Below are 24,599 nucleotides of genomic sequence, written 5' to 3' on the forward strand. Positions count from 1 at the left end.
TGACTCCAGCTGTTTTTTAAAGCTGATGTTTGGACATATTTTGGTTTGAAAACTAATGAAAGCAGTTACGACTTCGTCAAGAGTCATGTGGTCTGTAAATACTACAACACCAGAGTCAAGTACTCGACAATACTACAAATATATCCTCGTTACTACAGTATCATGATGTATTGCTGCCTCTGTATCGTGATACGTATCGTATCGTCAAAGTGATGAAAATGAATAAAAAAGGAAAAACAACCGTCACTCGCTTAAATAATTTATTACCAAAGTGAAACAAAAAGATTAAAAAACATTGAAGGAACATCCCATAAAAATATTTCCTTAGTCAGAAGTTTCAACAACGATGTTATAATTCCCCTCTTGCTACAGGAATGTCTCATATTACAACAGATTTAAATGTATTTATACATATATATATATACTCCAAAGTAACTTTATTAACAAAACCTGAGGAACATTGAGATGTATCGTGTGAAGTAAGTTTCCATGTTTAAACGACAACTCTCTCTCTCAGTAGAACATGTAATATTAAGTGTAATCAGCTGTTTTAACTCGTCACACTTTGATTTAACTGCAGTTTTTATGAATCACGATGTGAAAAAGTATTTGATGTACACAAACAAAAACTTGTCAGATGTAAAGTCCGTCGTCCAGCAGTTTGCTGCCGCGATGTCTGTCTCCTCTGTGGAGGTTCTCTCTGTCGCTCTCTCGTCTCCTCACATGTCCTCCCTCCCTCCTGCTCCTCCTCTCCTCCTCCTCACCTTCTCCTCCTCCTCCTCGGTGAAGGTTCTCTCTATCGCTCTCTCGTCTCCGGACGTGTCCGTCCTCCCTCCTGCTCCTCCTCTCCTCCTCCTCACCTTCTCCTCCTCCTCCTCTGTGGAGGTTCTCGCTATCGCTCTCTCGTCTCCTCACATGTCCTCCCTCCCTCCTGCTCTTCCTCTCCTCCTCCTCTCCTCTCTCAGAGTGTTTCCTCTCCACCCGGCTCTCCTGCTTCTCATCGCTGGACCTCCTGTGGTGACTCCGGTGCGAGTCTCTCCTTCCTTCTCTCTCTCCCTCCGTCCTCCTCCAGCTCTCCCTCTCTCCCTCCGTCCTCCTCCAGCTCTCCCTCTCTCCGTCGGGTCTCCTCTCCTGTTGTTCGCTCCTGCAGCTCGTCCTCCACTCCGCCTTCCCTCCGGGTCTGTCTCCCGCCGCTCGCTCCTCTCTGCTGCTCCTGCGACTCCCTCGCTCGCTGCCGCTCCTCTCCGAGTTCCACTCGTTCGTCTCCTCTTCTTTCATCCCTCTGTTCTCATTCTCCGTCAGGACGTTGTCGTCGTTTTGTTTGGCTTCTTCGCTGCTCTCCGGCAACATCTTCCCTTCCTCGTCCTCTTCCTCCTCGTCCTCCTCTTCCGTTTCCTCCTCCTCCTCCTCCAGTTTCTCCTCCTTCTTCCTTCTCTCCTCCTCCTCTCTCTTCTTCTTCTCCTCCTCCACCTTCCTGTCCAGCTTCTCCTCCATCAGATCCAGCTCCTGCTCCAGCTCGGCGAGCTTCGTGGGGTCGGACTCCAGGTCCTCGTCCACCTCCTCCTCCACCTCCTGGATCTCCTCGAACTCCTCCACCTCGATGCCGTCCATGGTCTTCTGCAGCTGCGTCTTCACCTTGTTCAGCTCCAGGATCCCGTCCTGCAGGTCTTTGCACACGTCCCGGATCTTGGCGGCGAACTTGGTCTTGGCGCCCTTGCGGAGCTTGTGCGAGTCCTTGGCGAGGAAGAAGATGTCGAGGGCGAGGAAGAGCGCCGACATCACGCCGGTGGTGACGCTGATGGCCTGCGCCGCCTTGGCGGCTCCGCCGGCGACGCCCAGGACCTGCACGGTGCTGATGAGCTTGTCGGTGTTGATCATGAGGGCCTTCCCGGCGCGACCGCCCTCCTTCATCACGTGCTTGATGTTGTGGTTCATGGCCTTCTTGGAGGCGCTCTGGGTGTACTTCTCGAAGTCCCACTCCTGCAGGGTGTCCATACCTTCCTGAGGGGCGAGAAGAACATGTGAACTTTGACCTCATCCAGAATGCAGCAGTTTCGTTGATAAATGAGAAATGAAAGTTACTTTAAAGCCAGAAATTTATTGTTAAAAACTACTTTCTAATGACAAAAAAATCCAAAAATATGTCGGATAATACATTTATTAATCATCTGACTAATAATATTTATCTGTAATTTTTTGTAAATAAATTAAAAAAAAATTATTATATTTTTATATATTTAAAGTAAAATAGAGTGTGTTACCTTAGTTTATCCAAGAAATATTTAATTTTATTTGACCTTTTTTTTTTAACGTTCAATGTGTGGCTTATTCACATATATATATTGATGTATATATTGATGTATATATTGATGTATATATTGACGTATATATTGACGTATATATTGATGTATATATTGACGTATATATTGATGTATATATTGATGTATATATTGACGTATATAGTGACGTATATATTGATGTATATATTGATGTATATCAGTGACATCAGAAAATGTAATGTATTAAACATTAAAACTGTTAAAACTTAGATTGTTTTAAAATTGAAATGTTGCTGTTTTTCTAAGCATTTAATTTTACAGTCAATAATTTAATTCAATTATAAGTATACTGAAAGGTTGAAATTTACTATAAAAGAATTGAATGATGACTTTAAAAAAAAATCTTATGAGTTTGATTTTTTACTTCCAATGATTCAATTTGTTGTTTTCATTATTAAAAATCCATAATTAAAAAAAACAAGTATATAAAAATGATTTTATTAGTTTCAAAAAATATATTACACATATATAGTTATATTCTAATTCCAATAATTGAAAAAAATAAATGTTCTAAATTCAATATTTCTTTATTTGTAGTCTTTCACATTCAATATAATAATGTAGGTTAAATAGTGCTACCAGACAATACCAATAGAGCACCGAGATACTTGATCGAACCTTCAGCCAATCATACGTCACGTAGACGATCATGTGACTCCTTTGTTATTATCTACAGATATTTTTATATTGAATTTAACTGACTATAAATATAAAAAAAATGCTGAATTTAGAGCATTTACTACTTGATTATTGGAACAAGAATATCAAACGCTATGTGTCATAAAAACATTTTTTAAATGATTTAAAAAGTGTACTTCCTGAGTACGTCCTGTCTTTGAAGTATTTAGATGTTTTTAAAAGTTTTAATATTTAATCTCAAATTCAACTATTCAATATTCTAATGACTGGTTTACTTTCATAGTTGCTCATTTAGATAAGCAAAGGAAAAGATTAGTCTCAGGGTCAAGGTGACCCGGAGGAGCCGAGGATGGCCTCCGGGTCACCTTGACCCTGAGATAACACAAGGCTCAATCCTCCACGAAAAGATATTTCTCGACACATTTCGCGACTCTTTACCTGCACGAAGTCCAGACACTCCCTGATGTCGGTGATCTCCTCCTGGTACCCCTGGATCATCTTCTCCACCTTCTTGCGGTCCATGTTGGAGTGCACGGCGTCGGTGATGTTGGCGGTGGCCGAGGTGATGCTGCCCGCCGTGGCCACGCTGATGCCGACCGCCGTCACGATGATGGAGGCGCCGAAGGTGAACGGCGCCAGGATGAGGCCGGTGATGGTGGCCACGCTCCCCACCACGCTGGCCACGCCCCCGCCCACCGCCGCCGACGTGGTCTTCTTGTGGAACTCGTCGGCGGCGTCCGCCATGGCCAGCAGCTCCAGGATGCGTTGCTGGAGCGACGCCCCCCGCTGGTTGAAGAGGTGAACGAAGACCCGGGCGGCCATGTAGACGCGGTCGGCCGCTTGTTCCAGAGCCCTGGACACACACGGAGGTGAGCGTCTGCTGCTGGAGAAACATCTGCAAACATCTGCCAACACTCACATTTGCTCGTCGTCCACTTGGAAATTGGACGATTCATTCCACTCCGTCCAACCTGGAGACGACGGAAGACAAGGTTAAGAAATAAAAGCGCTTTATATCAATATATGTGTCAAACTGGTCCAGAAAAGGGCCGAGACGGTGCAGGTTTTTGTTCCAACCAGTCAAGCACACGTGAGTTAACGAATCAGGCGTCGGCTGTTAATCAATTGATTTCTGTCTTCAGACGCCTGATTGGTTGAACTATAATGTGCTTGACTGGTTGGATCCAAAACCTGCACCGGCTCGGCCCTTTTCTGGACCAGTTTGACACCTGTGACTATAAAGATCGTTAAACATTCTTTCATACAAGTCTGAAAGTTACCTTTGACTGATTTCCACCACTCCATCAGCTCATCCCGCTCCTGAGAAAACAGTTATTTCAGCCGTAAATATATAAAACGTGTCATGAAAAAGAAGATAAAACTGTAGTTTTGTCCACTTCCGACGTCTTTTGTGGGACCGAGGGGAAATACTTTGGCAGTATTGAGTTTCGAAAAACATATTTATTGAGTCGTTTCTACTTCAATTAAGTGTGTTTAAAATAAAATAATTATATGTTGTTTTTTTTTATTAACAATTAATATATTTTCAAGCCTTAATCATTTTTGTGTTGCAATTAAACATCTGGCCGCTAGATGGCAGCAGTCATTATGTTCTCTAAACCTAAAGGGACATTTATTCATTCAAAAATCCAGAGAGTTCCCGGCGATGACTGAGGATGAGAGGATACAGTCGACTTGTTTGGACATATTTTGGTTTGAAAACAAACTTCGTCAAGAGTCATGTGGTCTGTAAATTCTACAACACCAGCGTCAAGTACTTGACAATACTACACATATATACTTGTTACTACAGTATCACTATGTATCTTATTGTTGCCCCTGTATCGTGATAAGTATCGTGATACTTCCACATCTCATCTCTTCTCCTTTCCTTCCAAGTATTTACTTGTTTATTCAAGTGTAGCTTAGTTTCAGCGTCATGTGTCGTTTGAGTTTAATTGGGTAATAAGAAACATAATTAAAAAATACCATCAGTACTTCAAACATGCTTCAACTTCCTCATAAAATATTTGCGTATTCTGTTTCAGATGCGTGTTTTATAAACAGGGAAACTCACCGGTTCAGGTTCAAGAGGGAGGTTTTCAGTCGTGTACGCAGCCATCTCCACCGTCTCATGTTCAACACCACTTTCCTGACAAACAAAACATCCTTTTTATTAAATAATAAATAGAATATCACAATATTACTTTGAAATATGAGATTTATTTTATGTGGATTAAGGATAACAACTGTTGAACCTGTTGATCATTTTGGCAAACATGTATCTTGGCTGTTAAGAGGTGATTTTAATTGCTTAAAACTATTGTGGTTTCTCAAAGATCAAACCAGTATTTGAAGCAAGTACACGAACCTGTGCTGGATTCAGGTCCTGCAGCTCCACCGCCTCCTCGATTTCAGGCAGTTTTTCCTGCTGTGGACGAACAACATCATCATAAATGCTTTGATTCAACAACATAAACGGCTGTAAACGATGAGGCTAGTTTTACCTGTAGGTTGAGCTTTGGTAACCTGGGAAGTGTTTTCTTGACACGGAACGAAACAACCTGCGTGTTTGAAACATGAAGCGTGTTCCCATTATAATAAGTCAAGGTTCTTCTTTTATCAAATGTTTAAATCACTCACTCGTTTTTTCTTCTTGATGGTCCGTCTGCGTCTCAACCCTCCTCCCTCGGATCCTTCCATATCCTCACTTTCCTGGAGCAAAATCAGTCGATTTTCAACAATGGATTCATATGAGGTTTGAAATTGACTTTGAATGTTAAATATGATAATATTAACATCCATCAAAAGCATCTCATGGCACAATAAATGCTCATGTGACACAATATATGTTCATATGGATTAAATAAATGTTAATATGACTTAAATAAATGATCAAATGACTTAAATAAATGTTAACATGACTTAAATAAATGATTAAATTACATAAATAAATGATCAAATGACTTAAATAAATGATCAAATTAGTTCAATAAATGATCAAATGACTTAAATAAATGTTAAAATGACTTAAATAAATGTTAACATGAATTGAATAAATGATCAAATGACTTAAATAAATGTTAACATGACTTAAATAAATGTTAACATGACTTAAATAAATTATCAAAAGACTTAAATAAATGTTAACATGACTTAAATAAATTATCACGACTTAAATAAATGATCAAATGACTAAAATAAATAAACAAATGACTTAAATAAATAAACAAATGACTTAAATAAATGTTAACATGGCTTAAATAAATGATAAAATGACTAAAATAAATAAACAAATGACTTAAATAAATAAACAAATGACTTAAATGAATGTTAACATGGCTTCAATAAATTATCAAATGACTAAAATAAATAAACAAATGACTTAAATAAATAATCAAATGACTTAAATAAATGATCAAATGACTAAAATAAATAATCAAATGACTTAAATAAATGATCAAATGACTAAAATAAATAATCAAATGACTTGAATAAATGATCAAATGACAAAATAAATGATCAAATGACTTAAATAAATTATCAAAAGACTTAAATAAATGTTAACATGACTTATATAAATGATCACGACTTAAATAAATGATCAAATGACTAAATAAATAAACAAATGACTTAAATAAATAAACAAATTACTTAAATAAATGTTAACATGGCTTAAATAAATGATAAAATGACTAAAATAAATAAACAAATGACTTAAATAAATAAACAAATGACTTAAATGAATGTTAACATGGCTTAAATAAATTATCAAATGACTAAAATAAATAAACAAATGACTTAAATAAATAATCAAATGACTTAAATAAATGATCAAATGACTAAAATAAATAATCAAATGACTTAAATAAATGACCAAATGACTAAAATAAATAATCAAATGACTTAAATAAATGATCAAATGACAAAATAAATGATCAAATGACTTAAATAAATGTTAACATGACTTAAATAAATGTTTACATTACTTATAAATTATCAAATTACTTAAACAAATGATCAAATGACTTAAATAAATGATCAAATGAAATAAATGCCTGTTCACATGACTTTAATAAATGATCAAATGACTTAAATAAATAATCAAATGACTTAAATAAATGTTTACATTACTTATGAATGATCAAATTACTTAAATAAATGATCAAATGACTTATATAAATGATCAAATGAAATAAATGCCTGTTCACATGACTTTAATAAATGATCAAATGACTTAAATAAATGATCAAATGAAATAAATACCTGTTCACATGACTTTAATAAATGATCAAATGACTTAAATAAATGTTAACATGACTTAAATAAATGTTTACATTACTTATGAATGATCAAATGACTTAAATAAATGATCAAATGACTTAAATAAATGATCAAATGAAATAAATACCTGTTCACATGACTTTAATAAAGGATCAAATGACTTAAATAACCTGTTTCTCAAGTGTTTTGGGCGTTCTCTTGAACATTCCCGCGAAGCCAGATTTCTTCTCCTGCAAACATCGTCGAGCAAAAATTAATTAAATTTCCGATAAAAACTTGTTCCAAAGTAAACTGGAGCAACCTTTGCTGAGCTGGTTCCTTCAGTGAGATTCTCAGTGCTGTTGGCCAGTTCATCTCCTGACTCATCAGCCTGCAACACAAACACTCATAAGATCAGAAGCCTTTGTGCTTCATATGAAATCCCATCAAAACGAAACACAGTCGTTGCTTGAGTTGAAGGTTCAAGTGACTGACAGTGAACTCACAGGCTCGCTGAGGCTGTCGCAGCTGATTGACAGCTCCCTCGACAGTGGATCCTGCAACAGAATTGATCGTCGGTGAAATTATTTATATTTTCATCACTTGATTTCTACTCATGGCTGAAGTTCAACTAAAGTCCATCTTAAATAGATGTTGTTCTCTATTGTGTCATCAGTGTTTGTTTGTACAAAAACTCTCTTTTCATTGAAATGTTGACATTAGAAAATGATCTTAAGCTCCGCCCACTGAAAACACTTTGTTGTTCTGGAGATGGAATCTTGTTTATCATAACCATGCCCACTCTGCTGTGATTGGTCAAGCATGGAGGTTTGTCATCGCACGTCATCAATCCCAGAGGTCTCCACCTCCAAGGAACTCATTGTATAAACAAAGCAGGGCGTGATTACAGCTGGCTGGAGGAGGAGTGAAGCCATTATTACATCAGAATGGACTCTCGTAACCTCTCGTTCGCCCAGATTTCAGACTAGCTTTATAAAGTAATAAGTTCAAAACATGGTCATGATGAGGAACTTACTGCATCTTGGAGAGAAATACCTCAACATTTGAAACATGTGAGAGAGTTATAATAAAAATCGAATAATTTGAAATTCATCACTGTAATTATTAAGTTATCCCACGTCTGAAATCTGGGCGAACGAGAGGTTACGAGAGTCCATTATGACGTAAAAATGGCTTCACTCCTCCTCCAGCCACCTGTAAATAACGGCCTCTTTGTTTATACAACGAGTCCCTCGGAGGTGGATTAATGATGTACAGGGACAAACCTCAATGTTTGACCAATCCCAGCTTTACTAATAGAAGTATCCTGTCCTCGGCAACAAGGCGACCTTGAGAGATGTTTGACTGACTATCAAGTGAGTTGATGCAGAACCTCTGATCTTAGGATCCACACTGGTACCTTGCTAACTGCAGCTCTCGGGGAGGGTCGGGGCGACCGTTTAAATATCCCTGCAAAACCTCCCGATCGTTCCTGGACGAGGAAACACAAGGTTATTAAAAGGTTTCAGAACGAGCGTTAGATCGTGACTTCAGATCCAACCTTCGCCGAGTTCTCATCCAACAGGTTCTCACTGCTGACCGACAACTTCCCGTCTCCGGCGAGGTTTGTTTCCTGAGAAATCAGATCAATAGATGAAGATAAAATGTTATTATAGATGTTGGTTGTTGTTGCTGGTTCTACCGCGTCTGATGTCTCCTCTGCCGGCTTGGTTGGCTTCTTGAAAATCCCGCCGAAAATACTTTTCTCCTGAAGAGTTCCAACGAAAACATGTCAAGATTATCAGCTCTGGCATCAGTGGAAGCAAAACAGAAAGTGTGTCTAGAGAGAGGAAGTTGTTTCGTGACATCGACAGGAAACGTTCATGAAGGCAACATATAGGAAGAGATGATGGTTTGGACCAGGAATGTTGAAGACAAACAATAAAATACCACTTTAATCTTGTAATAAATGATTTTCCTTCGACTTTAATCTTGTAATAAAATAATGTATAGGTATTTAATATAGTAATAAAGTATTTTCGTTCAATTTTAAGCTTGTAATAAATGATTTGATACGAATTTAATCTTGTAATAAAGTATTTTTCTTCGATTTTAATCTAGTAATAAATTAATTTAAACTAATTTAATATCATAATAAAGTATTTTCCTTCAACTTTAATCTTGTAGTAAATTATTTTACATCGAATTTAATCTCGTAATAAATTATTCTTCTCCGACTTTAATCTAGTAATAAATTAATTAATACAAATTTAATCTCGTAATAAAGTATTTTCCTTCGACTTTAGTCTCATAATTTATTATTTTCCTTCGATTTAATCTCGTAATAAATAATTTTCCTTCTACTTAAATATCGTAATAAATGATTTTCCTTCGATTTAAATCTTGTAATAAAGTATTTTGTATGACTTTTATCTCATAATAAATGATTTTACCTTAATTTTAATCTCGTAATAATTTATTTTTCCTCAACTTTAATCTCATAATAAATGATTTTCCTTCGATTTTAATCTTGTAATAAATTAATTTATATGAATTTAATCTCGTAATAAAGTATTTCACTTCGATTTTAATCTCCTAATAAACTTACTTTAAACGACTTTAATCTCTAGTAAAATAAAAAATATATATATTTGATAGGCCTTAATACTTAATAAGTTGTACATTTTAATTATATAGATTTTACTTTTTTAATTAGTTATTAGTCATTATTATTGATCTTTTCTATAGTTAATTTCCAATGCTGACATTTGAATAAAACTGGATTTGTTTTTGTTTCTAAGCATCAAAGGAATCATTTATTTAAGATTAAAACAGATATAATAATAATTTAGCACCTTTTTAACTTTTCAATACGTTTCACTTCAATGTGGTGTTTTTATATTATTTTAATAATAGATTTTACCATTAACCGTGTGAGCTTCAGTTTCAGTCAAACTGCAGCTCTGAGTGAGTTTTAATTTGAAGTTTTCTTCTGGACATGCAGGACGATCAAGATAAAGTCAGAGGAGATTGAAAAGAAACAATATCCTTCTGACCTTGGTGCTTTCAAATAAGTTTTCGCTGCTGGCGGATAAATCTTCCTGGGAACCTCGCTCCTGGAAAGGTCAAAGGTTAAGTTCACAGGAACATGTTCTAAGACCTTGATCCCACCTCAGAAGTCTCGTCCCCGTCCGGTGCTTTAGGCGCTTTCTTACGAAGACCACTGAAGAGTCCTCCTTTCTCCTGACGGAACAAGACAACATTTGTCTCGATGAAGTTCTTAAATCAACTTTGATTGTTGGACGAACCTCATCGAACAAGTTCTCAATGCTGGCGGATCTTTTGAACAGTCCGCCGAGGCCTCCTTTCTTCTCCTGCAACATCTACTGGTTTGAATCTGTTCCTTGAACTCGTCGTTATTAACTTTACCTTCGGAGCGTTTTCAGACAAGTTCTCCAAACTCTCGGACTTCTCGCTTTCGGCGTCCAAATTCTGAAAGACGGGAACCGAAGATTAGAGACAAAATTGCTCAGCGGTTGAACTCACCACGACCTCTGCCTACCTTCTCCGCGACAGCGCCATCTGCTGTCTTCTGAGGCTTTTTGAACATGTTGCTGAAGGTTTTTTTCTCCTGCAAAATATAACAAAAGTGTTTCAAAAGATGAATTATCCTAAGAAATAATTATGTTTTTTACCTTCGTCTGGTTATTCTCTGACAGATCATCTGTACTGGTGGAAAGTTCTTTTTGAGCTTTTGAGTCCTGAAACAATATTATTAAATAAACAAGAGCAAAAAAAAACAACATTTTTACTGTCAACTCTGAAATACCTTCTCAGCAACAGCGCCATCTGCTGGTTTCTGAGGCTTCTTGAAAATGTTGGTAAATACTTTCTTCTCCTGAAATTGAAGTAAGTAAGTAAGTAATTTTTATTTATATAGCACATTTCCAGACCAGGGTCACAAAGCGCTTAAACAATCAAAACAATATTCAATAAAGTACATACTTTAAAGGTCAAGATAATACTGAGAACAACACAGGAGTTCCAGAAAATCAAGGAAAAGCCTGAACAAATAAAAACGCCTTAAGATGTTTCTTGAAGTAGTTAGTAGTCAAGAGCAAAAAAGCTATTAAAATATTTCCTTCCTCACCTTATTTTCACTAAGTTCTTCACTGCTGGCTGACAATTCCTTCCGAGCATCGGCGTCCTGAGTGCACGTATGTTTAAAATGAATCGTTAAAATATTAAATAATAAAGAAGATTGAGCGGCAAAATACTCACTGCAGCGCCATCTGTTGCTTTCTGAGGTTTCTTAAACATGTTGCTGAAGATGTTCTTCTCCTGAACAGAGATTCTTGTTAGAACATCTTGCAACTTTCACATGTTATCTAGCAACTCACCTTCGTCGCCTTGTTCTCAGAAAGATCGTCGGTGCTCGTTGACAACTCGCTCTGAGCATCTTTGTCCTGAAGAGACACAACATCCGTGAAACGCTTTCTTCAAAACCGTTAACACTGAAGTCTGGCTGACCTTCTCCACCGCGTCTGCTGGTTTCTGTGGTTTCTTGAACATGTTGCTGAAGACATTTCTTTCCTGAAACAATCAAAATTGCGAGAATATATGGGAAAAAAACCCAATTCATCTTAACTTACCTTTGCAGAGTTATTGTCGGACAGATCATCTGTGCTTGTAGACAGTTCTTTCTGAAGGTAAAGATAGAATCAGCTCGAGGTCCAACTAGATATGATATAATTAGCGCAAAATAATATTTGATACAATATTTTCACCTTACAATACGATATGATAAATATTTAGCTCACGTTTGGAAACAATATATTCAGTGCAAAATACGATTCAATACGATATTTTAAGCTCACGATACGATTCAATACGATATATATTTAGCTCACGTTTTGAACAATATATTCATCTCACGATACGATTTGATGCAATATTTTCAGCTCACAATACAATTCGATAAGATAAATATTAAGCTCACATTTTCAAAAAGGATACATTCAGTGCAAAATATGATTTGGTACGATATTTTCATCTCACGATACGATTCAATACGATAAATTCAGCTCACAATACAATTTGATACGATATACAGTATATTTAGCTCACGTTTTGATACAATATATTCACCTCATGATGTGATTTGATCAAATATATTCAGCTCTTGATAGGATTCAATTCAATACATTCAGCTCACGGTACGATTTGATGATATATTTAGTCAGCTTTAAAAGTTGCTTGAGTCAACTGTATCCTCTCACCCTCAGTCATCAAGACTCCTAAAATAATGTAAATAAAGCCATTTATCCTCCATTTTTAGCACTTTGATGATGATCCTGTTATGGATCAGACTGTAGACTCTTACTCTGCTTGCAAATATTAGCTTCACCTTAAAATAAATATCCTGTAAACATAGTACGAAGTTTCTATTTATTTGCTCTTTTCTTTAATTCAATTATATCATTCATCAATTACTCACTTGTGATTCAGGGTTTTCCTCTAATTTCTTGGTCGTCTTCTTGCGGAAGCCTGTGAACAATCCGCCTTTCTCCTGAAGATAAGATAAGATAAGATCAAATGAAGGCTTTGAGTTTAAAGAGAAACGGTATTAAAAAATACAATCATGAGTAAAACCAACTTGTTTTGCCTCCGTGAGATCCTCGCTGCTGGCTGTGAGCTTTTCATCCGAGGACTCATCCTGAAAAGATTGAATCATTCCCTTCAAACTATGACGAATATCATTCATTTTAGCAGTATTGCTTCACAATATTTACCTCATCTGTAGCCTTTTGACCTTTTCTAAACATCCCACTGAAAAAGCCTCCTTTTTCCTAAAAAAAACACACAGATTTAGTTAAAGTTGCCAAATACAACATGAGATAATGAAGCAGAGGAAGCTTCTCAGACCTTGTTGTTTTCCTCCGACGGTTCCCTGGAGGGTTCCTGATCCTCTTTTTCCTGTTCAAATATTTAATTAAGTTTCAATTGAGTCTCATTTCATGGTCAAAGATTCTTACTTCTTCACTTCTTGATCCATCTGCGTGTCTGAAAGGCTTCACCGTCTTTTCGCCAAAAGCATCTTTTCCCTAAATCACAAAAATACTCTTTAGTGGGATGAAAGATACTGCTAAAGAATTGATTAAAATTCTATGAGAATCCATGTAGATTTGGGCTTTTATTTTGAAGGAGGCTCATGTAACATTGTTGAAAAATCTACCTTTGACACGTCAGACACTCGGTCGTCTTCTTTCGTACTGGGCTGATCATCCTGAAATAATGTGTCACATATTGTCACTATTTCACAACATGCTTCACGAAAACAATGTTGTGTACCTCTGCTGTAGATCTGTGCGTCTTCCTGAGGACCACACCGAATATCGCACCCTGTGGAGAAAAAAAGTTGATAACGATCGTGGAAGAATCTGCGTGAGGTTTTTTTTGTGTGGAGTGAGTCAAGGTGAGTCACTTTGTGTTCACAGCTCACCTTGTTCTCCGACAAAGTGTCTGGGCTGCTATTGAGTCGGCCCTGTAACCCTGCACCCTGACACACACGGAGACACAACACAAGAATGTCACTGGACCTGTGTGAACACGCACATCAGCTGCACACAACAGGTTCGGTGAGAGATCACATGTTCAGGTTTAAAAGTGCCTGAAATGATGGCTGTAGGTCTGAGATGATTATAGAGACTGGTTTTGAGCAGTTCCTTCTACGACTAGATTTGTTCAAAGAAATAATTAAACTCAAAATGATCACAGTTCTAATAAGGGCAGTAGTGATAAACTAATATTACGATGCAATTCGATAGGATATATTATGCTTATGATTGGATATATTTTTGTGTCTTAACAAGAAGGATCTGTCTCGCCTGCAGTTAAAACAAAACTCTGCAGCGAGAATTCTGAGCCGCTCTAGTAGAAGAACTCACATTTCTCCGATCCTTAAAACTCTTCCCTGGCTTCCAGTTTCTTTCAGGATCAACTTTAAAATCCTGGTTCTTACTTTCAGATCTATTCATGGTCAGACCTTCCATCAGTAGATTCTGATCCAGACTTACACCCCAGCTCGGGCTCTGAGGTCTGTGGATCAGAATCTACTGATGGTTCCTGAACACGGTTCAGGACCAGAGGAGAGAAATCCTTCCAGACTGTTGCTCCTAAGCTCTGTGTTTGATGATCTAATGACTCCTTCAAGAAACATCTTAAGACACTTTTATTTGTGTTTTCCCTGATTTTCTGAGACTCCTGTGTTTGTCTGTGTTTTCTTGACCTTTTAAAGTATATATTTCAACTGTGTATTGTTTTTGTTTGTTAAAGCACTTATGTGAGTATGACTCGAAATGATCTTATTAAGCTCCTGAAAAACAATATGATATATTCAGCTCTAGATACAATATAATACGATCATCAGTCATTTTATTGCATCACCAAAATGGACAAATAATATGAATATTTTCATGTTAATTGTTGATCAAAACATTCGATAAAACAAAAAATTGTAATGAACACTCTTGTAAGTATAAAAAACAAACTATGATAAAAATAAAATTTGAAAACGTCTCCACAGTTAATCATTACCTCATCATGTGCACGTCTGGAAGATCTTTTATCTGTTTCGCTCGATGTGACAGCTTTCTCCTGTGAAATAGACAGATATAATAACTGAAAAATAAACTAAAAATGTAATATAATTTTACACTACTTAAAGTGTTACCATCTCACCTCCTGGTTTGGGTTCTCGGACAGATCTTCATCGCTGTTAGAAAGTTCATCCTGAGGAAGAAGAGATTTGAGTGAATCATAAATATTTGTGCAAAACATGTTTTTGTTTTTAACTTAAATGAGCAAAAAGAAAGTTTCTTTTATTTATTATTATCATATATTGAGTAAGATTATTTTAATTCCTACAGTCGAATGTTCTTAGTGTAAATAATTAATAAGTTATCAATTTCCATCATGTTGGGAGTTGATATTTTCCTGAATATATGTTTGTGTATAATTTCTGTCGTATTGAACTCACCTGTGAAAAAGTCACGTCTCGAGGCAGCTTTTGCAACAAGTTGCTGAAAAATCCACCTTTCGGCTGATCGCACACAAGGACATGTTGTGAGTCGAAACAAAACTATCGCGACTTTTTATTGTCTGTAAACGTACCTTTGCTTTTTCGGACAGATTTTCACCGCTGTCTGATAAATTGCTGTGAAGAGACGCTCGATCCTGGAACATATACGGTTGAATCTCCCATTAAAAGATGCCGTTATTTCAGTTTAAAATTTTTACTTTCCCCCTCTAACTATCAGTCTATCACAACTATATCTTCTCTCCATCAAGTTACCTCTTCAGTCTGAACAGTAGCTTTCTTTCTAAACATCAGTTTTCCTCCTTTGTCCTGAAAAACAAACCATCAGGGTTTCGTTGAGAATAAAAGTTTGATCTGTTGTCATGACAACACAAGGCTGCTCACCTTTCCCGACAAACTGTCGTTGCTGGCCGACAACTGTGCACTGGCTGTTAAGTTGTCCTTAAAATAACCAGAGAGGAAAAAATGTTAACACTTTTCAAAACTTTTATGAAAACATTCTTCTGTACCTGATCCTCTGCTGGTTTGGGAGATTTCTTAAAGATGCCCGAGAAGAAGTTTCCCTTTTCCTGAGGAGATCAAACTACACTCGGTACCAAGAAGTTATGATCAAATATGAATAATAGTTCTCACCTGGACTGGTTCATCAGTTTTCTCTTCTTCGTCGTCGTCCTCGTCTTTCTCAGCATCACTTTTACTGGCCTGATCATCAAAAAAAACAATATTGAGATGAACTGGAAATATAGGAAGATGAGACTCTGACCTCAAAAGAAGGAGACGATGGTCTTTCTTTAGGCGCTTTTTTGAACATCCCGGCGAGGCGATCTCCGATGTCCTGCAGGATGAACCAAAGTAAATAAAGTAAAATGACGACACAATAGGGGGGTTAGAACATATTGACACAGCGTTTAAGTCATATATATTTTTAACCGTAGTTCTATTATATTTTACAGTTCAATAAAGTGTGTCAAAAATAAAACAATTCAATGATTATTTAGGCAAGCATTCGCAGCCTTTGTTCATTTTTGTGTTGCAATTTAAATTCCGGCCACTAGATGGAAGCAATCATTACATCCTCCAACGCTAAAGGAACATTGAAATCTCACGAGATCACAACGATGACTGAGGACGAGAGGATACAGTCGACTCCAGCAGCTTTAAAAATCTGGTGTTTGGACATATTTTGGTTTGAAAACAAATTAAAGCAGTTACGACTTTGTCAAGAGTCATGTGGTCTGTAAATACTGCAACACAAGAGTCAAGTACTCGACAATACTACCCATATATCCTACAGTATCAATATACATCATATTGTTGTCTCTGTATCGTGTCACCAGATTCTTGACAATACAAACTTCTGCTACACAAGGTTTAAAACCATGATATACGACATTTCTATAACTAACTCAGATTTAAAGTCAACTTCATCGTACCTGCTTTGACTCTCTTTTCTTCTCTCGTTTTCCCTTTTCTGTTGATTCCTTCTCTGATCCTGCTTCTTCCAGGCTGGGATCTGGACTCGGATCTCTGGTGGACTTAAGAGAAGGATTCAGAAGTGAGTATAGGCTTAAGTTTTAAAAGCCACAAGATATAAGAAATCAACAGATTTGTTATAATGAAAAATGTTTTTACTTCTTTGTAAAAAAGGAACAACAAACATTGGGGAAAAAAATGAAAAAGAACATTTAAAAGTCGACTTTAAGAAGGTTTAAGTCCCTTAATTGTTTTGCCCAAGAAAGAATCTCTCAATACAGACAGGTTTTCTAAAGTGAGAGCTCCAGAAAGAAAGTAGAAACTATAGGTTCCAGTCAGAAAGAAGTACTAATACTTGTTTAATGTAATGTTTATTTAATACTTGTGTTGTATTTTGTTTTATTGTTGCGTTTGAAATTCCTGTCACCTATATGGGCTTTCTCAGATCTGTTAAGAAGCTCTTAGGTACTACAATCTTCTTTGGAGAACTCTTCAGAACGTACTGATAGAAGGATCTGTTTGTGTTTAAAGATTGGTTAAGAATCCCCTAAGTGCTACTTTCTTCTCAGGAGCACTCTTAAGAACGCTGTGATGGAAGGATGTGTTTTAAAAGATTGGTTAAGAAGCACTTAAGTGCTATGATCTTCTTAGGCGCACTCTTAAGATAATGTGATAGAATGATGTGTTTTAAAGATTGGTTAAGGAGCTCTTAGGTGCTACCATCTTCTTGAGATCGCTGTTCCCAGAGTTGGTCTGAAGTTCTTCCACAAAGAAGCAAATGTAAGAAGGATCTGACCCACTATTAACAGTCTTGTTAGCCACCAAATGCTGAGTGATCAGGTGTGTCAGGGAAAAGTATATCCTTAACTTTCCCAAAAAATAAGGAAGGAAAAAAAATCATTATTATTGAATAACGCGTTAAGTTTTCCACACACATCTATGTGACTTTATAGTACTACTACTAATAAACCGTTTAACAATAAATAATATTTGTGTGATTCTTCTGTAAAACAACATTAAACTCGCCAAATTTTAATTTAAAACACTGCAATAAATCAATATATTTGCATTTGAGACTGAAGGAAACAACCTCAACTTTTGCTGCAACGACCGACATACACCAATGCTGCATTCAAGGTCGTACAAATGAGAAAATACACTATAACTCAACGTTTTTTACTCCAAGTAAACACATAAAACATATGGGCTTTCTAACAACTACACATGAAAGTCCACCAAGAGCTTCTTATGAAGCTTCTTTGACTCAAACTTAAGATTCTCCTAAGAGTTAAGAACATGTCTAGGAAACACCCCGTATCTCAGCACTCCTTCTTAGCTGAACCCTTCTTAAGAGCCTTCTTAAGAATGATCGAATCTGGGGAAACCTTTGTCATTTCTAGTCCTTGTCTTTACTGTTTGTAAAGAACAATTGTTTTGGGTCAATTTGGTATTTTTGAGTGGAAACACCAACAAACAAGATGCTTTTGACGAGTCAAGAACCAGAGCCTCCCCCGGGTGAAAGAGTCAAGACCATCACCACCATCACCACCATCACCACCATCACCATCATCATCATCACCACCATCACCACCATCATCACCATCATCACCACCATCACCCCAGAAGAGGCGTCATACCTTCCCTGGTAACTTCAGCAGTAAACCTTTCTTGCCTCCCTTCAGAGCTCCCTGTCAGTCACAGTCGGGCGTCACAACAAGAAAAAACAAATACTCACAAACACTCATATGTACCGGTTTGCTGCCGGGCGCCGGTTTGCCCGAGTCTTCGCCCGCCGGTCGCTCGTCTCGCCCGTCGTCCGCCGTGTAACTCTGGAGCGAACGAGAGGTGAAGGTTCAGAAGCTCATCGCACTTTATCAAACCGTCTGTTTCTTTAGAGTCTAAGACGAGCTGGAAGTGTTTCTTGTTGGAGCGGCTGTTGCACAAATATTGGTTTAGAACACACAACTTTGTTACCGAGTGTCTTGTGCGCATGCTCCTACACACACACACACACACACACCTTAGAAACCAGTTCAGCTGGAGAGTTCATCCCAACAACCTAACAAAGATCGCAGAAAAGTCGCACACTTTGCTAGTTTGTGTGCTTATGTTTCTGTTAATGTAGATATTAACTACAATAATGAACATCGCTGGTCTTTCTTCAACACAATCTCTACCTTACTACACAAAATACACTTTGATTTTCTTCCCCCCCAAAAAAGCAACTCGGATAATTACAATCTCTGCTTGTGTTTAAACACCGTAATGTCCACAGATCTCATCTAATGACACACATGGGTTTAAATTAACATTTAGTCCCATGCAATGACTTCACTGGCCTAATTTGGCCCCCGCACCATGAGTTCAAGAAGTGACTTTTTTTTAATAATATTATCTTAAGCCCCGCCCATTTAAAACAATTTGTTTTTCTCAAGCTAAAAACGACTATAACCACGCCCACTCTGCTGTGATTGGTCAAACGTCAAGGTTCGTCACCGCACGTCATCAACCCAGAAATTATCCACCTTCAAGGGACTCGTTGTATAAAACAAAGCGGGGCGTGATTACAGCCGGCTGGAGGAGGAGTGAAGCCATTATTACGTCACAATGGACTCCGCTCTCGTAACCTCTCGTTCGCCCAGATTCCAGACGAATTACGAGTATTAACTTCAAAACATGGTCATGTCAAGACTTCAATATTTGAAACATGTGAGGGAGTCAGGAGAGTTGTGCCGTGTCTCAAATCGCATACTTGTGTACTCAAAGTTAGTATTTTTAAGTGCGTAAGTGCGTCTCAATTCTTAGTATGCGAAATTGATTGCTCCATACACACTAAATTGTCACTAAAATGCCCACAAAACTGAGTATGGATCGATGGACACTATCTACCCTAAACAGCCGCCATCTTAGTGACATTATAAACGGAAGTTACGTCATATATAAATGCGCATATATTCATATACTTACAGGTGTATTTTCAGCAGCAGTAGAAGGATAAACACGTCTTTGCTGCTGATACCATCTTAAATATCTCGCGAATATTTTGATTCTCATATTTTTTCTTTATTACTTTTTCCGAACTTGCAAAACGTGCTGCCATCAGGTGTCGCTAGTGTTTCTACATCTGGTTGAAATCATCGTTAAATAGTAGTAGAAGAAGAAGCTGTCGTGTCATTTCCTGTTAGTGTGTAGCAGCAGAGTTTGATTTGAGACATACTCTCTGTGGAGAATTACTAGTTAGTATGTACACTATCTTGATGCATACTAACTTCTAGTATACTAAGAGAAGTATGCGATTTGAGACACAGCATTGGAGTTTGACATTAGCTTCCCTTTAGCAGCAATGCTAATTAGCCATTAGCGGTACATGAACGTGAAGAAGTTGAAACGGTTCATCTCGTGAGCGAAGGTCTTACAGTGAATGTGGGCGATTTCTCTTTCTGACTGCGTCGAAAAACTCCAGACGTGGCAGATTGATTTTTCTACAACGATAACGTGTTGAAAAAAAAAACAGGTCATCCAAACTTTAAGGCTATTTTAGAAGAATTACCGGTTTGACGTCCGAGTCGTCCGTCGCTCTGGAGCGCTGAATGAAGAAAGAGGAAGATGGATGAAGACGTCGTGAGAAGGTTTGAATCTCAGGTGTACCTGCTTGACGTCTGGCCTCGTGTTCTTGCTCTTCAGCGAGTTCCTCGTTTCCTGCGAACATAAAAAAGCGTTGAGTTAATCCAAACTTAAACTGAGTCAAACTGCGCCGTCGTTACCTTCTCTGTTGGTCGAGGAGGAACTTTGGGAGTCGGCGTTGGTTTCTCTTTCATTTCTGGTAATGGGAACTCACTGATCTGTGGTCAGCAGTTTTTTTTCTATTGTTATTAAATGCTTACAGTTGACAAAGCAGAAAAGTGTAACATGAATCAAGAGAACAGAGAAAACTTGATTTTTGATGTTTACAAAACAATTAATACGTTTAGAAAAGTTTTGTCATACAGTTGATCCACATTTTAATTATCAGTGAAAAACAACGACTTTTATACCAATTAAGCCAAAGTTCACGGTTAAAAACTGTATTAAAAAAAAAGAATAGTAACAGAGAAGCAATATTTTAAATGAATTTGTGTTAAAATGTCAATTAGATTGTATACTATGTAAGTAAGTAAGTAAGTAAGTAAGTAATTTTTATTTATATAGCGCTTTTCCAGACTAGGGTCACAAAGCGCTTTAACAATCAAAAAAATACTCAAAAAAGTACATACTTTAAAGATCAAGATAATACTGAGAACAACACAGGAGTTCCAGAAATTCAAGGAAAAGCCTGAACAAATAGAAACGTCGTAAGATGTTTCTTAAAGGAGTCAGTAGACTCCATTAAGCGCAAAGAGATGTCAAATTATCAGTTATTTAAAATATCTTCAATAATTCAAATGAACAAAATATAGTAAAAACTGCAACATTTATTATCATTATCGTGTTCAACCTTGATTAATAACAAAATGTATATATTTCTGTAAATAGACTATAAAATACTTCCGACCTCTCTTTCTGACGTTTCCAGTCTTTTTGTCCGGAATTGTGTTCGGCCGAGTTCCTGGACGAAAAAAAAATGAAGAAGCAAAAGTTAAATTATATGTCAAGTGTGATGTGGTTTTCTCCATGTATTCTATATTTTTACTTGTACTCACAGAACCTGCTGGTCGAGGAGGAATCTCAGGAGTGGAATTCTATATTTCAGGATTTTTATTAGTCTGTTAATGTTGACATTCAATTTAAATTATAGAGTTTAAAGAAGAATCAAATACCTCTGCGTGCTTTGGAAGAGGTACAGGCTGTGAAAGAAATATCGATAACGCTCAGAATCATCAGAATCTATATATCTATGAGTCGTTTCTAACCGGTTTGGGTTTCCTCTTCTTCGGGTCCGGTCTCATCACCAAAGGTTCCATGATGTCTGTTAATAGAAGAACAACCAGAGAATCAGTGGGAACTAGAATAAACAATCGACTCATTCATTCTATTGTTCTTTCATTAGAAACCACTTCTACATTCATTCATTACCATAATGTCTGCATAGAAACGTGTATTTCTATAGTAAGATTGATGTATTTGCATAGAGAAAAAAACATTATGGATATTATTTAATATATTTATTTGATATATATTGAAACAACGCTTATCTTTAAACAATCACGACAATAACAATTATAAACAGTTCAGATTAAACATTGATTTTTACCTTTTTACCTAAACAATGCCTAAAAAATATTTAAGTTAGCGTTTTTGTATATTGTTATTTATTAATTTCACAATAGATTTCGTGAACAGATTTGTACAACCATTACCTGAATTTAGTAAACAGGTATCTACGATTAATTTAAAGTTTTTCCTTATTAAGTAACATGTAAAAAGAAAAAATGTTGATTTAAGTTCAAGCTAACACTATTGACTTATCTCTCTCAAGTAGCAAATGTATTATAGAATATTTTAATATTAATTATTGTATATATTAGCTTCTTTTCTATACTAATACATTTAATTTAATTTAAAACAATACATATTAAATGTAACCTCACAGTGTTTAGCAAGTTCATTCATTCATTACCATAATGTCTGCATTGAAACGTGTATTTCTATAGTAAGATTGATGTATTTGCACAGAGAAAAAACATTATGGATATTATTTAATATATATTTATTTGATAAATGTTGAAACAATGCTGATGAATTAACAATAATAAACAGGTCAGATAAACATTGATTTGTACCTTTTAAACAAACCCTCAAAATTATTTCTGTGGCTTAAAAAATATTTTAGTTAACGTTTTTGTATGATACTTTTTGTTTTTTTATTTATTCATTTTACAATAGATTTCCTGAACATATTTGAATAACCATTTAGTAAACAGTTTCTACAATTCATTTAAAGTTTTTCCTTATTAAGTAATATGTAAAAATGAAAATGTTGACTTAAATTCAAGCTAGCACTATTTACTTTTACTTCTATATTATACAATAGTTTAATATTAATTCTTGTATATATTAGTTTATTTTCTATGCAAATCAATTAAATTAAATTTAAAACAATACAGATTAAATGCAATTCAACGTCACTGTGTTTAGCAAGTTGTTTGTTTTTTTTAAGGATTTATCAAAAGGTAAACACGAAGTCGTTACATATATATACACACAGTTCTGTTGATCACAAACACAAATAGACACTTCAGTCGTTTCTATTTTAGTAGAACTTTAAATAAACTTAAAAACAAAAACACAAAGCTAGAAGCTCAAGATCAACTTGAAGCTAACACGAATCTTTAGATCCACTTCAGATCCAAGAGAAACAAGTCTTGGCTGATAATGTTTGTTCAACAAGCAAACACACAGATAATCCACTCACCGTTTATTCTTGGAGATTTATTTGATGTCAATCTCTGTCAGAAGCTTCGAAGATTCTAAAGTTTTTAAAAACTTCTTCACCACACCCGCACATCTGCAGCGTGCTGCGTTCACGGCGGCTCGGAAACGATGGCGCTATAATTACGGGGGTTCGTCGGTGTCGAGTGTTTATATTTATATATTTATTTATTTATTTAAATGTAAAAATCAGGTTTGAACAAACATTCGTTTTAAATGTTATAAACGGTATTTCAAAATATTATTATATTTTATTCCGGATGATATTTTTATTACGCGCTAAAATAATTGTATACATTTATATTGTACAATTAAAATGCAAATTGCAAATACATTTTATTTCGCTGTTTTCACCTGATATTATGCGAACATTTAACGTTCGCTTTTCAACGTCTCTCGCGCAGGATTATCCACCGACACAAGAAACCCGACTCTCTCAGGCAACACCCAAATGCAACGCCAGGTATGGAAGCTTAAAACACACCTTGTTTTTGTTCATCGTTACACAACAAGGAAGGGGTTCAGTGTCTTGTTAACAAAAAAGTTACAAGACTGAAAGCATTTACCTTATCAGTGCAGGTGGAAGATGAAAGACTCTTGTGTTTGTGGTCCTGGGAGCTGCAAACACACCTGGGAGAGGGCGGGGCTCACATCCCTACCTGGCGTGACTCACAGTTTCACATCATCTTGACTCAGAGTCACGTGGGAAAAAAAGAAGAAAAAATAGACAAAAATAGACTCATGATACGTCGCTGTTGCAACTTTTATTATTAACCTTAAGGCTGTTTGCAAACCTGTACTTCCACCACAAGGCCTCGTCATCCAGGAATGTCTTAGACTGAAAAGACCTTGTTGAAGACCTTGTTGAAGACCTTGTTGAAGACCTTGTTGAAGACCTGGATACCTTTGAACCTTGTCTGCCGTCGAGAGGACACAAGAGTTTTATTTATATTGTGTTTATGGTATCCTGTGTGTTGTATCGGGGTCAATGTGACCCAAAGTCCTGAAAGTAATTGGGTTCATGGTATCCCTTGTGTTGTCTCAGGGTCAAGGTGACCCGAAGGCCTGATGACAAATGTGTTCATGGTATCCCTTGTGTTGTCTAAGGGACAAGTTGACCCGAAGGCCTCAAAACAAATGCTGTTGTGGTATCCCTTGTGTTGTCTCAGGGTCAATGTGACCCGAAAGCTTGAAAACAAATGTGTTATAGTATCCTTTGTGTTGTCTCTGGGTCAAGGTGACCCGAAGACCTGAAAACTAATGCGTTTATGGTATCCCTTGTCTTGCATCTGGGTCAAGGTGACCCGAAAGCCTGAAAACAATTGTGTTTATAGTATCCCTTGTGTTGTCTCAGGGTCAATGTGACCCAAAGTCCTGAA

General features: G+C 36.7%; 1 protein-coding gene across 4 annotated transcripts; it reads right to left on the bottom strand.

The window, feature by feature from the left end:
• Positions 1 to 246: 246 nt before the first annotated feature.
• LOC148064030 (uncharacterized) lies at positions 247 to 23,859 on the bottom strand. 4 transcript variants are annotated; one of them, XM_087810529.1, is made up of 55 exons: positions 23,787 to 23,859; positions 21,702 to 21,757; positions 21,609 to 21,635; positions 21,492 to 21,530; positions 21,344 to 21,397; positions 20,577 to 20,654; positions 20,461 to 20,511; positions 20,363 to 20,398; positions 20,229 to 20,294; positions 18,564 to 18,641; positions 18,450 to 18,500; positions 16,773 to 16,874; positions 16,103 to 16,174; positions 15,973 to 16,041; positions 15,849 to 15,908; positions 15,724 to 15,780; positions 15,595 to 15,648; positions 15,414 to 15,476; positions 15,280 to 15,342; positions 14,982 to 15,032; positions 14,838 to 14,897; positions 13,744 to 13,800; positions 13,593 to 13,643; positions 13,477 to 13,527; positions 13,277 to 13,345; positions 13,167 to 13,217; positions 13,034 to 13,090; positions 12,898 to 12,957; positions 12,739 to 12,810; positions 11,894 to 11,944; positions 11,772 to 11,834; positions 11,642 to 11,707; positions 11,523 to 11,582; positions 11,392 to 11,448; positions 11,071 to 11,139; positions 10,937 to 11,002; positions 10,804 to 10,872; positions 10,671 to 10,733; positions 10,550 to 10,615; positions 10,413 to 10,484; positions 10,298 to 10,357; positions 8,944 to 9,009; positions 8,803 to 8,874; positions 8,662 to 8,733; positions 7,748 to 7,798; positions 7,564 to 7,632; positions 7,433 to 7,492; positions 5,622 to 5,693; positions 5,486 to 5,542; positions 5,350 to 5,409; positions 5,056 to 5,130; positions 4,259 to 4,298; positions 3,898 to 3,949; positions 3,417 to 3,831; positions 247 to 2,001 (listed from the first exon to the last, which is right to left on the bottom strand). In XM_087810529.1, exons 2-55 carry the CDS (start codon positions 21,750 to 21,752, stop codon positions 634 to 636), a joined length of 4,941 nt encoding a protein of 1,646 aa, XP_087666655.1. In that variant the 5' UTR covers positions 21,753 to 21,757; positions 23,787 to 23,859; the 3' UTR covers positions 247 to 633. The 4 variants fall into 4 exon arrangements, with proteins under 4 accessions (XP_087666655.1, XP_087666654.1, XP_087666657.1 ...); XM_087810528.1 differs by lacking the exon at positions 23,787 to 23,859 and adding an exon at positions 23,204 to 23,317; XM_087810531.1 differs by lacking the exons at positions 20,229 to 20,294; positions 23,787 to 23,859 and adding an exon at positions 23,204 to 23,317.
• Between the last annotated feature and the right edge of the window lie 740 nt (positions 23,860 to 24,599).

Source organism: Callionymus lyra, chromosome 16 (assembly GCF_982586985.1).
Source record: "Callionymus lyra chromosome 16, fCalLyr1.hap1.1, whole genome shotgun sequence".
Classification (NCBI taxonomy): Eukaryota; Metazoa; Chordata; class Actinopteri; order Syngnathiformes; family Callionymidae; genus Callionymus; species Callionymus lyra.

Excerpts from the sequence above, each read along its gene's own strand:
- LOC148064030 (XM_087810529.1), bottom strand. The coding sequence starts at position 21,752 with ATGGAACCTTTGGTGATGAGACCGGACCCGAAGAAGAGGAAACCCAAA. Across the intron at positions 18,642-20,228 it reads AGAAATCGCCCACATTCACT|AGTTACACGGCGGACGACGG; the intron begins GTAAGACCTTCG and ends CGTTCGCTCCAG. Across the intron at positions 11,708-11,771 it reads CAGCAGACGCGGTGGAGAAG|GACAAAGATGCTCAGAGCGA; the intron begins GTCAGCCAGACT and ends GTGTCTCTTCAG.